The 14,359-nt window shown below is 44.8% G+C and overlaps 1 protein-coding gene across 1 annotated transcript in view; it reads left to right on the top strand.

Annotated features, from left to right (window-relative positions):
- DOCK2 (dedicator of cytokinesis 2) overlaps nt 1–14,359 on the top strand; it is a 416,990-nt gene that overhangs the window by 378,537 nt on the left and 24,094 nt on the right. The window contains exons 37-41 of the mRNA XM_045501969.1: nt 1,291–1,381; nt 2,112–2,231; nt 5,633–5,722; nt 7,778–7,882; nt 10,166–10,307. Of these exons, the coding sequence (XP_045357925.1) occupies nt 1,291–1,381; nt 2,112–2,231; nt 5,633–5,722; nt 7,778–7,882; nt 10,166–10,307 (548 nt within the window). The remainder of the gene's footprint in view (nt 1–1,290; nt 1,382–2,111; nt 2,232–5,632; nt 5,723–7,777; nt 7,883–10,165; nt 10,308–14,359) is intronic.

Below are 14,359 nucleotides of genomic sequence, written 5' to 3'. Positions count from 1 at the left end.
GTGCCTTGGCCAGTAAAGGAGTAAATCTGTCTTCTGAATGCTCTAAGGTTTTTGGACCCAGCCATCTAAGGATCTAAAGGATGAAGGATGGGCAGGAGGAGATAAAGTAGGATTCAGCCATGCACATAGGGGCTTCTAAAGGTAGACCACAAGCTCAACACTCCCAGCATGCAAGCCACATATAATTTCACTGATAACTGACTGATGAGAGAAAAGGTAAAAAGGGAGGGGAGTGGAATGGCCATGACTATAGAGGCAGAAATTGCTGATGGTTAAACCTGGTTCTACCTATTTCTTGCTCTGTGTACTTTAACATAAATCTCAGTTTTCTTGTCTATAAAAGGTTGACTGGGAGGATTAACTGATATAATATCTGAAGTACCCATTTGTTAGATGAATGAATAGGCAAATCTTTCTACCTGGGATCTTCATCCCTCATTCATCCCCTCACTTTTAGATCCTTGCTCAACTGCCATGCCATAGGAACTTCTCTAGAAATCCCTTCTCTCCCTACCTAGATGAGTCCTGTTCTCATAGTACCACAGATCTCTCTTCCCAACATAGCTCACAACTGTATTTTTACAATGCAGTCATCCCAGGGTTCAGAACTGGAACCACACATTGTAAAGGGAGAGAAGGTAGGAATGTGGTTTTGGTTGAATAGTATATTCTCCTTACTGACTGCTCAAGGTCTCCATATGAATATCTAATCTTGAGACCCTGGTCCACTTCCTTCTCTTACCAGAAAATGCACTTCTTTTATACCAAGAGCCCACTGAAGAGCTGTCCTTTATAGTGCTGTGGCTTGTTCATTCTCCTGGAATGGTACAATGTTCAGAGCACGAGCTGTGGAGACAATTAGCCTGGGATCATGTTCCAGCTCTTCCAATTATTAGCACAAGACTTGTGATGAGTTATTCATTTCACCTTTCTTATTTGTCACGTTGCATTGGCCAGATTCTTTAGTATCAAGTTGAATACCAGCTGGGATGATACTTCATACTTCTCCAAACCATACTTTTCTCAATGAACCCATCTCACAAGATTGCCATGTGGATTAAATGATCTAAGGCATTCAAAATACCTAGCCTGGTACCTGTCACACACTAGGTGTCCCATAAACAGTAACAGCTGCTGTTGTCACCCATGCAGGGTGGAGCTGGTTATCAGCAATGGAGGATTCCTCTGTGATCCCAAGAGGTGCCTAGTTGTTCTGTCTGACTCCTGCTTGGCCCTATCTCCGGCCTCCTTATCACTGACCCTGGTAACCTAGCATATTTCCCCAAACAGGTACTTGTACAAACTCCGCGATCTTCACCTGGATTGTGATAATTACACAGAGGCTGCCTACACACTCCTTCTCCACACCTGGCTTCTCAAGGTACTGTCCTTCCAATAAAGGTGATTTGTGTTAGGATCTCTATGTGGCCCTCACAGCAAGTTAAAGAGTTAAGGAGCAGGGGGAAGAAAGATAGAAAGAGGAAGGGAAGGGAAGGGAAAGGAAGGGAAGGGAAGAAAGAAAAGGAAAGGAAAAGGAAAAGGAAACAGAAAAGGAAAAGGAAAATAATTAGCCCAATAAATTTTGTTTTGCTATGTCCCCAAACTCTTGACTTGGCCAGTTACTGTTCTGCACTACTTTTCCTGGTCACATAAGGTTTCAAGTGACTTTCACATTTAGCAACAATAACCCCCCTGAGACATGTTTTACAGTTTTATATAACATTCAAACATCACCTATAAATCATTAGCATGCCCAGTGAGCTGTTTTCTTTCTCTTGAAAACAGTGTTGTAGCTGGACAGTGTTCTGAAGGATTTCCTTTGGCTTTTTGAAAAGCTGGGCTCATGTCTTATAGGGGTTCTAGGAAAGTCCCTACAAACCACACACATGAGCCAATAGACAGTCCAAAAGGCACAATTGGCAAAAATCAGGAGACACTTCCCAATGGAAACCACAGACCAGCCTCTCCCTGACTGACCATTCACACCCAGGGTGACAGGCCAGCTGACAGACGTGTGTGCAGAGCTTCCTCCTGCTCCTCATAAGTAGGGAAGACACTTCCCCTTGGCTCCCTCTCAGCCCCGGGTGATTTGGTGTATCTCTTGTCCTCAGTGGTCAGATGAGCAGTGCACATCGCAGGTCATGCAGACAGGCCAGCAGCACCCCCAGACTCACCGGCAGCTGAAGGAGACGCTCTATGAGATCATCATAGGCTACTTTGACAAAGGAAAGGTAATTTACCCCTGTCCTCCCTCTCTCTGTGGAGATCGTGGCTATGGGGAAGGGTGGTTCCTTCCCATACTCTGCACCCCATCCATCTGCACATCTGGGCAGCTCTCCCTCCCAATTCTGAGTCTGGTCACTTTGCTCCACCTTCTCACCACCTCCATTCAGGGCCTCCTCATTGTTCACTTGGATACTCAATGGGTTCTGAGAAATCTGCCTGCTCCCTCTAGTGCCTCCAACAGATCATCCTCTGTACAGGAAATGGCTCCCACATTCCACCAGAAAGAGTACACAATCCTGTCTGTGACCTGTGAGGCCTCACATGAGCTGTCTTCTGACCGCTTCTCTTGTTTCATCCCTGCCAGCTCCCTCTTGCCCCCATGCTGTATGCCAAATTCTTTTCCACATCAGCGTCTTTGCACTTGCTTTTCCCATCTTAGAACATTTTTCCTCCGTAGCTTTCCATGGAAGACTCCCTCTCAGAGCTCAGAGCTTTGCTCAGATGTCCTCAAGGACACCTTTCCTGACCAACCTAGGCAAAACAGCGCCCCTGCCCCGAGTCACCTTTATTGCCTCTTCAAAGCACTTGTCACTATCAGACATCACCTTGTTCATTTTGTTTTTACATTCATTGTTTGGCTTGTCATTTTAGAATGCCACAAACACAAAGACATGTCCACTGCTGAATGTCCAGTAGTTAGTGCAGAGCCTGGCATGCAGGGACAAATAAATATATGTTGAATAAGTGAATGAATTACATGAATGAATGACAGGGTGATGCCATCATTGATCTTTAAACAGCAAGGACAAAATGTTTGGTTGGGAGAAGATTAACCAGACCAGCTGATACTCATCCTCCAGTCCCCAGGGGACCTTCAAGAAGCACCAACCCAAATGCAACCATTCATCCTGTAGGAGATGTGGCATGTGGCTAAGTGCTCAGGCTCTGGAGTCAGCCTGGTTTCAAACAGAGCAACTGTTGCTCCTCTGTCACCTACAGTTCCCTTGACCTCTTAGAGACTCCAATTCCCAACCAAAATAATGATACTAATAGTACCTACTTCCTAGTTGTATTGTGAAAATTATGTAAGAGAATGCAGGTAGAACACCTAACATAGGACCTGGTACATAGTCATATTTTCTTAAATTTTAACTGTCATCATTACCCTACTCTGCCTTCAAGGCCCCAGTTGATTGGCCACTTCCTCCATCAAACCTTTTTTGAGTCCTCCAGCTTACCGACAGCTTTGCCTCTCCTCTGAATTACAAGACCTCTTACTATTCATCTGGACATAATTTAGTGGACTTAATTTTGATCTGTTCTGTCACTGCAGTTCATTGCATCTGTCTTAGCCTGATCTCCCCACCTTCCCTGGAAAGACAGAATGAGGTAATGTCTGTGGAAGGGCTTATAAATTCCCAGGAGTTGAGCAGTTGGAGACCACTGTTTTTATAATTTACAATTATAAGCCTCTTGAGGGCAGTGAGTCTGCCGTTGCTGAAACCTCCTGCCCTGCTGACATCAAGTCAGAGCTTACTATTTGTTTACAGCTGATTCAGTGCATCACGGTGTGAAAGCCCCAACAGGACATGTTGAGCTTTGTCTTCTGCCATGTATCCAGTTCAACTCACCCTATGCTGAACAGAGAGGAAAAAGATGCCATCCCTCATCTCAAGGACCTTATCATCTAGTTGGCAAAACAGACAAACCAATCATGATCTTCTTTGCATATTACCCTTTGGTGTTGTGCAATAATGGAGAATGAGGGAGAGAAAAGTAGTGCCCAGGTACTTTGGGAGCAGAGAGGAGAGAGCAGATGGGTACAGCTCACTTCAATAGCCACTGCTGTGGAAACTTCCAGAATGAAGCCCAAACTCTTGAGCATCCCTTTAACCTCCTCTCCCCGTACCTTCCCTCAGGTAGATTTATTACTCCAGACACACACAATAGCCTTCTACTTTGCAAGTCCATCTGTCAATATTTTGTGGACTCCTCTACATCCCTCAAAACCCAATTCTTGCATCTATTTATGTGTATGCTTTACCCACGTACATTTCATGACAGGAGAGACTGTGTCTTGTCCATATTTATGCCTATTCCATCACTGTATACCATACCATGCCTAGAAGCCAGCCGGTACTCAATAATCAATGTATGAGATTCAGAGGGATCAGTGACTGTCAGAGGTCCTGGTGGCCATACAGGCAGACTCAGGAGGAAATCCTAGATATCTGACTCCTTCCCTGGCCCATTAGTGGTCTCTTAACACATTGGTGAGGGCATTTCTGGCAGATTATGGTACTTGCAAAGATCTCCACATGAGCCAAAAAGTCCCCTGACCCAGCCCAGGGACTTTACCACCGTCTTCTTGTTCAGGCTGAACAGAAAGAAAGCCCCAGCCCAGCCTGGCCTGTAGACTTGGTTCCTCCTGGCACATAAAGCATTTTTATGCTGCTCACTAAGTTGTCCACGGGTTTACAGCCGTGGCTCCTCCACTCGGCACTTGCTTTTATTTATTTTTATGCTTGGATGCAGAGAGAGCATTTTTGCTACACAGCACACACTACATTTTGGCAACCTCCCCTCTCTCCTTCCCCACCTCCCCTAGCTTCTCCATTTAGATGCATTTCCCATTTTAAACTGAATATGAAATGTGATGGGTGTCCCTTGAGATTGCCAGATCTCCAGCCCACTCTGCATCTCCCGCCTCTGCAGAGGCTCCCAACCCCCTTCAGTCTAAGGTGGAAGGATGATCTATCGGATTCAGCCTAAGACAGAGCAGAGGAAAAGGGTTTGCTTTTCCAGGATTTTTTTTCAAATGGAAAATGCCTATTTACAAAAAGTTCTAATCACTCTCGTTATACTCAGCTCCACCGCTACCTCTGTGCAGCCCTCCTCCCCACTCATGTACTCCAAATAACCCCAAGTGACAAGTATAAAGTTTCAGTTACACAAGATGAGAAAGTTTTAGAGATCTACTGTACAACAATAGGTCTATAGTTGACAATTCTGAGGTCACACCCAGGTGTGCATTCTAGCCCAGCTTTTGGTTAGGCATGTGACCTAGGACAATGTCTCTGCCTGTCTGAGCCTCCATTTCTCACCTGGGAAATGCAGCTGTTACTAGACACCTCCCAGAGTGTTTGTGAAGACCCAAGAAGCATGCAGATAAAGCATTTAGCCTAGTCTCTGGCTGCTCCATTATTTGTCACGAAACTAGAGTGGGGCGGAGGAAGGGTCATGCTCACTGGTAAGTACCTGGCTTGCCGTGCATGGGGCCGGACCTGGGCTGGAGTGAGGCTTGCAGTACAGTCCCAGGAGTCAAGCTGCCTTGAGTCCCTTCCTCAGCAAGGTTCTGCAAGCTTGGATGTACCTCCTAACCTTTGTGTCCATGACCTTCCTATAGATGTGGGAAGAAGCCATCAGTCTGTGCAAGGAGCTGGCGGAACAATACGAGATGGAGATCTTTGACTATGAGCTCCTGAGCCAGAACCTGGTAAGACAGGGTGCCCAGGGCCTCAGCTCCCCAGAGAGGCTGGGGAGAGGAAGCAGGAGGCCAGGTGGGGTCAGGACACCAGAAAAAGAGTGTACATAGGGACTGAGCTGAGTAAGGCTGTGCTGAAAGCCTTCCTTCCGGTTGGGAATATTTCCAGAAGAAGGCATTCTGGGAAAACTCATTAGTGACAGTTTCCCGGATGGAGTAGTAAGTACCTGCTTGGCACTGGGGCTGCTGCTGCCGTTGCACACCCAATAAACACTGTGCTACATTTGCAGTAAAATCGCTACAAATCACTAAGCCAATTAAATAAAAACGCAAATTTGTGCTTTCTGATTAACAGATAAATCACATTAAAATGCTCCCCATCTGGCCATTCCCCATTAGCTCCTCGGTGCTTGTGATTGGTAGTGGGGGGGGGGGTAAGTGGAGAGTGGGGGAGCCAGCCTAGCCTACTTGTGCTGCAGATGCCAGGGCTTGGCGGGGAAGTGGCCTCTGCAGAGAAAATGCAGAACGTTTGGGCTGCTCCTCCCACTTGTACACCTCCTACATATTTTCTGGCCACCTCAGAGCCAGGACACCAGTACCCCATGGTAGCCTATTTTGACAGGCCAGTCCAGCTCTGTCCAGGGAACTATCAAATGAGAGTCCAAACATGGAGAGATGATTTATTGTTTCTTTGTGGGCGGGATGGGTATTGAATGCAGTATTCTTGTTAAAAGCAGCTGGGCTGTTAGCTGTTTGTACTGTGTGTAAGATATGATGCAAACACACATATGTAGTCACAGCAAGAAACACTTATATCTACCCTACACATACATCCACATAGATATTTGCAAACATGGGGGCACACATGCACACATACATCCAGTACACATTTGTGCACACACAGAGTACACATTCATGTGTATACATGCACATACACACCCGGTACACATTTATGCACACACACATGCACATACAGTACACATTCATGCATATGCACAGTGAACATTCATGTGCACACATGCACACACGTACCTAGTACACATTTGTACACACACATGCACATACACACAGTACACATTCATGCACATGTTGATGTACATGCATGCCCATTCTCCAAGTCCATGTTGCACAGGCTTGTGTCCATGCACACTTATCTCCCATATTGTATCAAATTTAAGATGCCATCAGTCTGAGATGCAGTCTTTTTTTGTATGTGACTTGTCATGATTTCTATCTGACTAATAGCAATTCTAAGATGCTATCAGGTGTAAAGTAATATGTAAACTGTTTTCAGAGATGTTAAAATATGAAGAATGCACACCTATTAGAATTGATGAAATACGTCAAGGGTACATACAAGGGAAGATACATATATCTGGAGATATTTATGCATCCATAGACCCCCACAAACACATGCCTTGTGTGCCCGAAGGAGAGAGCAGCATGGCGAGGTGGGGGCTCTGGACAGCTGGCTGGATTCAGCTTCATACTTACTAGCTGCACTATGAGATAGGAAAAACATGTCTTTATCTGCAAAACAGACATACGAAACTTGTGGGTTGTTAAGAGGGTGATGTGAGTAAATGAGCTGGTGCAGGTAGAGTGATTAACGTGGAACCTGGTATGGTGAATACAGCCATTGCTATTATGATTATAGACATACCCACAGATATGCAAATATGTGCAGTGGGCATCTTGGTTCTGGTATAATGATCGTCTCTCAAGAGTGGCCTCTCTGGACTTTAAGAGACAAAACAGATGAACATAAGGGAAGGGAAACAAAAATAATATAAAAACAGGGAGGGGGACAAAACAGAAGAGACTCATAAATATGGAGAACAAACTGAGGGTTACTAGAGGGGTTGTGGGAGGGAGGATGGGCTAAATGGGTAAGGGGCACTAAGGAATCTACTCCTGAAATCATTGTTGCACTATATGCTAATTTGGATATAAATTTTAAAGAATAAAAAATAAAATTAAAAAAAAAAAGAGTGGCCTCTCTGAGTTGAATGTTGCCTTTGATACACATATCTATGTTGTTACAAGCTGTGAGTTTTCTCCTTCCAGATCCAGCAGGCAAAATTCTATGAAAACATCATGAAAATCCTCAGGCCCAAGCCAGACTACTTTGCTGTTGGATACTATGGCCAGGGATTTCCCTCCTTTCTGCGGGTGAGTTTGTGGGTGACTGAGACCCAGGCCAGGGGCCTGGGGCCTCTCAGCCGCCGCTTTGTGCTTCAGGGATCCGCTTGTACTGAGACTATGTGCTCTCCTCCATCTGAGGGCTGCCCTCACCCCCAGCACATGCCCAGTCTCCTCCATCATCACCACCCTCAGCTACCCCGTGTTCCTATAGATACACAGAGCTGCCCCATGAGGTAGCGAGCTCCCCATCTCTTGAGTGTGGTGTTCAAGGAGAGCCGGTGGACTTCTGCTACCCTGCCAGCACTGTAGAGCTCTGGTTCTCAGACCTTTTGGGCTCAGGAATCTCTTTTCTCTGAAAAGTTATTGAGGTCTCCAATGAACTTTTGTATTGATAGACTCTAGCTGTCTACATTTATCATATTCAAAATTAAAACTAAGAAAATTTTAAAATATTTATCAATTTATTTAGCAATAACAATAATTAACCTGTCACGTGTTAATATAACTTGCATCATTATGAAAAAATAGTTATATTTTCCCATAAAAAATGTGTGCCAACAGTGAGATTGCTACATATTTCTATAAATCTCTTTAATATTTAGATTAAGAGAGGATGGCGAGGTACTTACACTTTCTTCTGCATTTAGTCTGTAGTGATAGCGCATATCATGCAGCTTCTGGAAAATTCTACCACACATCTGAGAGAATGATAGTGAAAAAGACAAATAACAACTGACCATTATTATGAAGCGTGCTCCTTGATCTCATGAGGCCCTGAAAGGGTTTTAGGGACCTTCAGGAGTCTCTGGAACATACTTTTTTTTTTTTTTAACATTTATTCATTTTTGAAAGGCAGAGAGAGACAGAGCACAAGTGGGGGAGGGGCAGAGAGAGAGAGAGAGAGAGAGGGAGACACAGAATCTGAAGCAGACTCCATGCTCTAAGCTGTCAGCACAGAGCCCTATGTGAGGCTCGAACCCATGAACTATGAGATCATGACCTGAGCTGAAGTCGGATGCATAACTGATGGAGCCACCCAGGCCCCTCTCTGAGCATACTTTCTGAAGTAATGCTCTTGTGGATTATTCACTGATCATGTAGAGAGTTGGATTAGGTCAGCTGTAGGCTTTCTTCCCATAGGACTCCATCCAGTGAACCTGAGGTTCAATTCTAAAGTCAGGGACATTCAAAAGAAACAGCAAATCTGATCTCTGACCTTACTTGATTTGCAGTCTAGTTGAGAAGCTAAGTTACTCACTGTTACCCGTCAATGGGGAAGTCAGAGTGGACTCACAAAAGTAAGCACCACAGGCTGCAAAAGAGGTAGAGAATGAGGGTTTCCTCACTGGAGTAGAGGTGGCTTTCCAAACCTGATTGTACATCAGAACCCCCTGGAGAACTTGTTAAAAACACATATTTCTGGATCTTACTCCCACACATTCCATCTCAGCATGTCTAGAGCAAGGCCTATGGATCTGAACTTCTAGAAGTCTCCTAGGCCCATCTGACAATCACCCAGATTTGGAAGCACTGACATGCAGAGGTGACAGACGTGGGTTTAGACTGAAGAGCTTCTGGGCCAGTAGAGGTGGCACGGATGGTAGATATGATCTAGAACAAGGTTTCTCAACCTCAGCTCTACTGACATTTTAGATCAGGTTGTTCTTTGTTAAGGGGGCCGTCCTGTGCATTAAAGGACATTTAGTAGCATCCTGGGCTTGTACCCACAGGGTTCCGGTAGCTCCCCCTCCCCCAAGTTGTGACAACCAAAAATATTTCCAGACATGGCCAGTATCCCTTAGGAGGCAAAATCACCTCCTATTTGAAAACTACTGATCTAGAGAAGGCTAACATAGTCAAAGAAGGGTAAAGAATGTATTTTCATTGATTTAGAGCCAGGAGTGATGTGATGAGGGACCCAAAAACTGGTACCTTCCACCCTGCAGGCCCAGCCTACATGGCTCATTAAAGGCAGGAGGGACCTTTTGTGGTCATGCAAACAGAAGACCAGGTATGACACACTGAAAGCTGAGTGAGGAACAGTTCTGGAACTTATACATAGGACAGTTTGAAAAGTTCTCAGCATCCACAATCCCCTCTTCTTTTAGAATCATTCTTTTTAAAGAAGTGGTATACCTAGCTAGGTCTGTGAGCTGAGCTTCTCTTTTCTGTGGTGGGGAAGCAGAAAGGAGAGAGATCTCTAGGAGGTCACCAGAGCCGGTGCTCATGTCATAAGCCCCCCAGCTTTGCTTGCATCATGTTTTCCAAGCCTAGGCCCTAAGATCTCTGTTGGGTGTCATTTCTCTGCAGAACAAAGTGTTCATCTACCGAGGGAAGGAGTATGAGCGAAGAGAAGATTTCCAGATGCAGCTGATGAGCCAGTTCCCCAATGCAGAGAAGATGAACACAACCTCTGCCCCTGGGGATGACGTGAAGAATGCCCCAGGCCAGTGTATCCTTGGAGAATGGCCCAGCCAGGGCCAGGCAAAGGCCCACAGAGCCCCACCTTAGAGCTTAGAAGCTGCTGCCAGAATCATTGCAGTGGTGCCAATGTCAGTGTCTAGTATGGTATCCAAAGAATCCATCTCGGGAAATTCTAAATGTTGTGCTCATTGATTAATTCACTCATTCATTCATTCTCATAGTGAATACTATAGAGCCCTGGCTCTGTGCCAATCATTGTGGAAGACACTGATGATCACACTCACAAAGTGGTCCTACCTTCAGGGAGCTCATAGTCTAGCAAGTAAAAGAGACAGTGAACAACTAATTGCACCATTAATTATGTATTTGTAGAAATGGGGTTAATGCCAAGAGGAAGCCATGCAGGACACTGTGGGAGGGCAGAGAAGGCTTCCTTGAGGAAGGTAATGTCTAAGGTTAGCAACAAGCCAAAGGTTAGCAGGAGGTGGGGAGAAGGGCCCAGACAGAGGGAAGCACAATCGTGCTCACAGGCCTTGAGTGGGAAGGAGCACAGTGGCTTCCAAGAACTGGAATGGCACCTTACTTCTCTTACAATAAGATCAAAACTCCTGATCAAGGCAAGTAGGTTTTTCACCATCTGAACCCTGCCCCCCTCCCCAGGATTCTTCCTTCCCTTTCTCATGTCTCTTTGGCCACACTGGCCTCGTTTCTGTTGTCTAAACACACCTAGCTGGTTCCCTCTGGACCTATGAATCTTCTGTTCCCTCTTCTCACCATGCCCTTCCCCCAACCCCTTTCTTACCCATCAGATCTTAACTTGGTGTCACTTCCTGGAAGAGCTTTTCCTCGTCACTCATCTAAAGCGGCCTTTTCTGAATTCTCCATGAGCCTCTTATCTCACACCCTGTCTGTTTTCTTTAGAGACTTGATCTCAATCTCTTATCTTTTGTGCTTTTTAAAGGTCCACATAAGCTAGACTATAAGGTCTGGGAGGGCAGAGACCTGCACTGCCTTGTTTGCTGTAGTAAGTCCCCCCATCTCCCCTTGTGCCCAGCACAAACCAAAAAAAAAAAAAAAAAAGTAATGATAATAAAATACTTGTTGATTATTGGAAAGGGAAACAAGAGAGAGAGAAAAGAGAGATAAAGAAAGAAAAGAAGGAGGGAAGGATGCAGGGAGGGAGCCAGCTCACTGAAGTCTACAGAGGAGGGTATGGGGGATATGAGATGATGCCAGTGAGGTGTTCATAGATCCAGGAGTTGACACTGGGCAGGGGGCAAGACTCCTGGTAGCAGAGAGCACATTAACCCAAGGATGAGACAGACGGCTGAGTGGTGATGTATTAGCCTACCCTGGCTCCCAGCACCACACCCTGTAGCACAAATTAAGTTACAGCCTTTAAAATGGGGTTGACAGGTTGCATGGCTGGTCTGCTAAGTCTGCCGAACCTTAATCCAAATATTTTTCCCTTGGGTGATACATATTCATCTGTAACCTTTTCATTATGCTCACCTGCCCTTCATGCCTGCTCTACCATGGTATTTGCAAGAGGAAATGCAACTAGTCCTGGGGCTGACTGGTTACAAATGTGATTTTGGTTACAGGCGAGACAGGAGATTAGCACTAAGGCCCTTCTTAAGTGGACTCGTGGTGTTGAATAGCTCCATGGCATTTTAGCTTGGGGTGAAGGGAGACTACGTGTTACTAGGTTATCTCATCATATGCAGGCCTGATTTAGTAGCACCAGGAACCAGGTTGAAAAAGAAAAAGGATTGACATTTGCTAAAAGTCCTCTTCATGCCATGAATAGATTGAGTGCTTTATAACCATTATTTCTTTAACCCCCAAATAACTCTATGGAATGGGTATTATGTCTGTCCTATTTCATAGAGAAGGGATGTGTAGGGCAAAGAAGTAAAGTAGTTTTACTAAGGTTACAAACCTAGTTATAGAAGTGAGATTTGAACTCCAAGATCTGTCTCAAAGTGTATATTCTTTCTATAATGCCATTACTTCCACTAAAATTAATGAACAGGATGTTCTTTATTAGCTGTTCATCATGTACCAGGCATTTTTCATGCATTGTTTCATTTTATCCTTATAGTAATCCTATGAGTTGGGTATTATTACTCTCTGCATATGCAAATAAGAAAACCGAGGCTCAAAAAATATAAGCTTGCACGAGGTGCTGAAAACTGATGGAGCTAGGGTTTGAACCCAGATCTCCTCGTTGCCAAAACCTGAGCTCTGAATGCTCTGTCCTCTCACCTTCACTAGTAGAAAAGCTAGCAAGCAGTTTTGGAAGGGCAACACATCTCATGTCTTCTCTTTTAGGTAACCAAGTAGGGGAAGACATTTGAAAGCTAAGGCCTCTTAGTTGAGTGTCCTGTCTCCCACATTCCCCCTGCCCAAACCTTGGGGTCCCAGTTCCATGTACAGACTCAACATGTAGTGAGACAGTCCAGCCAAGCATCCTCCTGGGCATGATTTAAAGGCTCTGGTGTCACTAGTTTCCTCAGGACAGGTTTGGATTCTCCTCTTGGTCCAAGGCCAATTGCTAAGATCAGTGGATGTGACTTAGAAGCCTCTCTAGAACAATGGTTGGCCAACTTCTGTATAAAGGACCAGATAGGAAATATTTCAGTCTTTGTCAGTCATGTGGTCTCTATGTCATAACTACTCAACTCTATTGTTGTAGTGGGAGAGCAGCCATAGATTGGCTGCTACATAAATGGATTGGTGTGGAAACCAAAGTGGTTTCCTTCCCAGAGAAGGGAGCTGTTGGCTATATGGCTTGAAAAAGAAAATGGTTTTTCTGAATATTACAGAAATCCTTCCAGTGAGGTTTGTTATTTATGTTAAGCATTGTGTTCTCTCTCTGTCTCTGTCTCTTTGTCTCTCTGTCTCTCTGTCTCTCTCTCTCTAAGGAACTCTCATTTAATGTGGAAATATTCTGCAGAGATAAAACAATTAAATTCACAGCATACTAATATGGAGTGAGTTTATCAGAGGGGGACAATTGAATTTAACTTGGAATTATATTTTGGCCATTTCTTCTGTATGAAAGAATCATAGCCTCTGCCATCAAAAAGCTCACAGTCTGGTGGGGAGGGTCTGGGAAGGGAAAAGACAGGAAGCTGGAGAGATAAGAGTCCTAAGTATAGGCAAAATGCTGTGGAGAGTCAAAGGAAGGAAACGACACCTGACTGAGGGTAAATTGAATACTTATGGAGCCTGTGGTATTTGACATTTGCCTCAAGGGCTCACGGGAAGAGGGGGTGATGTGAGAAAATATTTCAAGCAAAGGGCATAGTAGAATCTTTTGGGAAACCAGAGAGAAACTTTGAATGCCAGAAAGAAGAGCTTGTGATTCCTTGGTTGGCAAAAATTCCAGGCTCAGGGAGAGTTTTTGGAGTTGTGGTAATCATTGGGTGGAATGAAGGGATTAGAGATCTTGGATACCTGAAGAGAGATGAGTAAAGGAGACATGAAAGGCACGGGAAGGGAAACAGGGGCCAGGAGATGGGATCAGTGATGACTGGTTTTATTTATTTGGATTGCCATGCTATCGGTTTAAAATTAATAAAGGTCTAGAATAGGCAGACGAAGCTCCCATAGCCTGCGCCCTTGGAAGGCATCACTAATCAATCATAGAACTCTTTCCCACTCAGCCTGGACATGGCCTCACAATCCTACCACAAGCAGTTACTTTCAAATTTTCAGGGCAGGAATGCAAAATGATATCTATTTGCATGCTCTAAAGCAGTGCTTCTCAAACTTAAAGATGCCTCTATATCACATGACGCTCTTATAAAACTCTAGACACTGATTCATAGGTCTGAGATAGGTGTCACCATTTCTTATAATTTTTTAAATATTTATTTATTTTTGAGAGAGAGAGCATGGGCACAAGCAAGAGGGGCAGAGAGAGGGGGGACAGTGGATCCAAAGCAGGCTCTGCACTGACAGCAGGGAGCCTGATGCAGGGCTCGAACTCATGAACTGTGAGATCATAACCTGAGCCAAAGTTGGACACTCAACTGATGTAGGCACCCAGGTGCCCCCCAGACTCATCATTTC

The sequence above is a fragment of the Leopardus geoffroyi genome, chromosome A1 (genome assembly GCF_018350155.1).
Source record: "Leopardus geoffroyi isolate Oge1 chromosome A1, O.geoffroyi_Oge1_pat1.0, whole genome shotgun sequence".
In the NCBI taxonomy this organism is placed as follows: domain Eukaryota; kingdom Metazoa; phylum Chordata; class Mammalia; order Carnivora; family Felidae; genus Leopardus; species Leopardus geoffroyi.
This window is presented reverse-complemented; position numbering and strand designations above follow the sequence as displayed.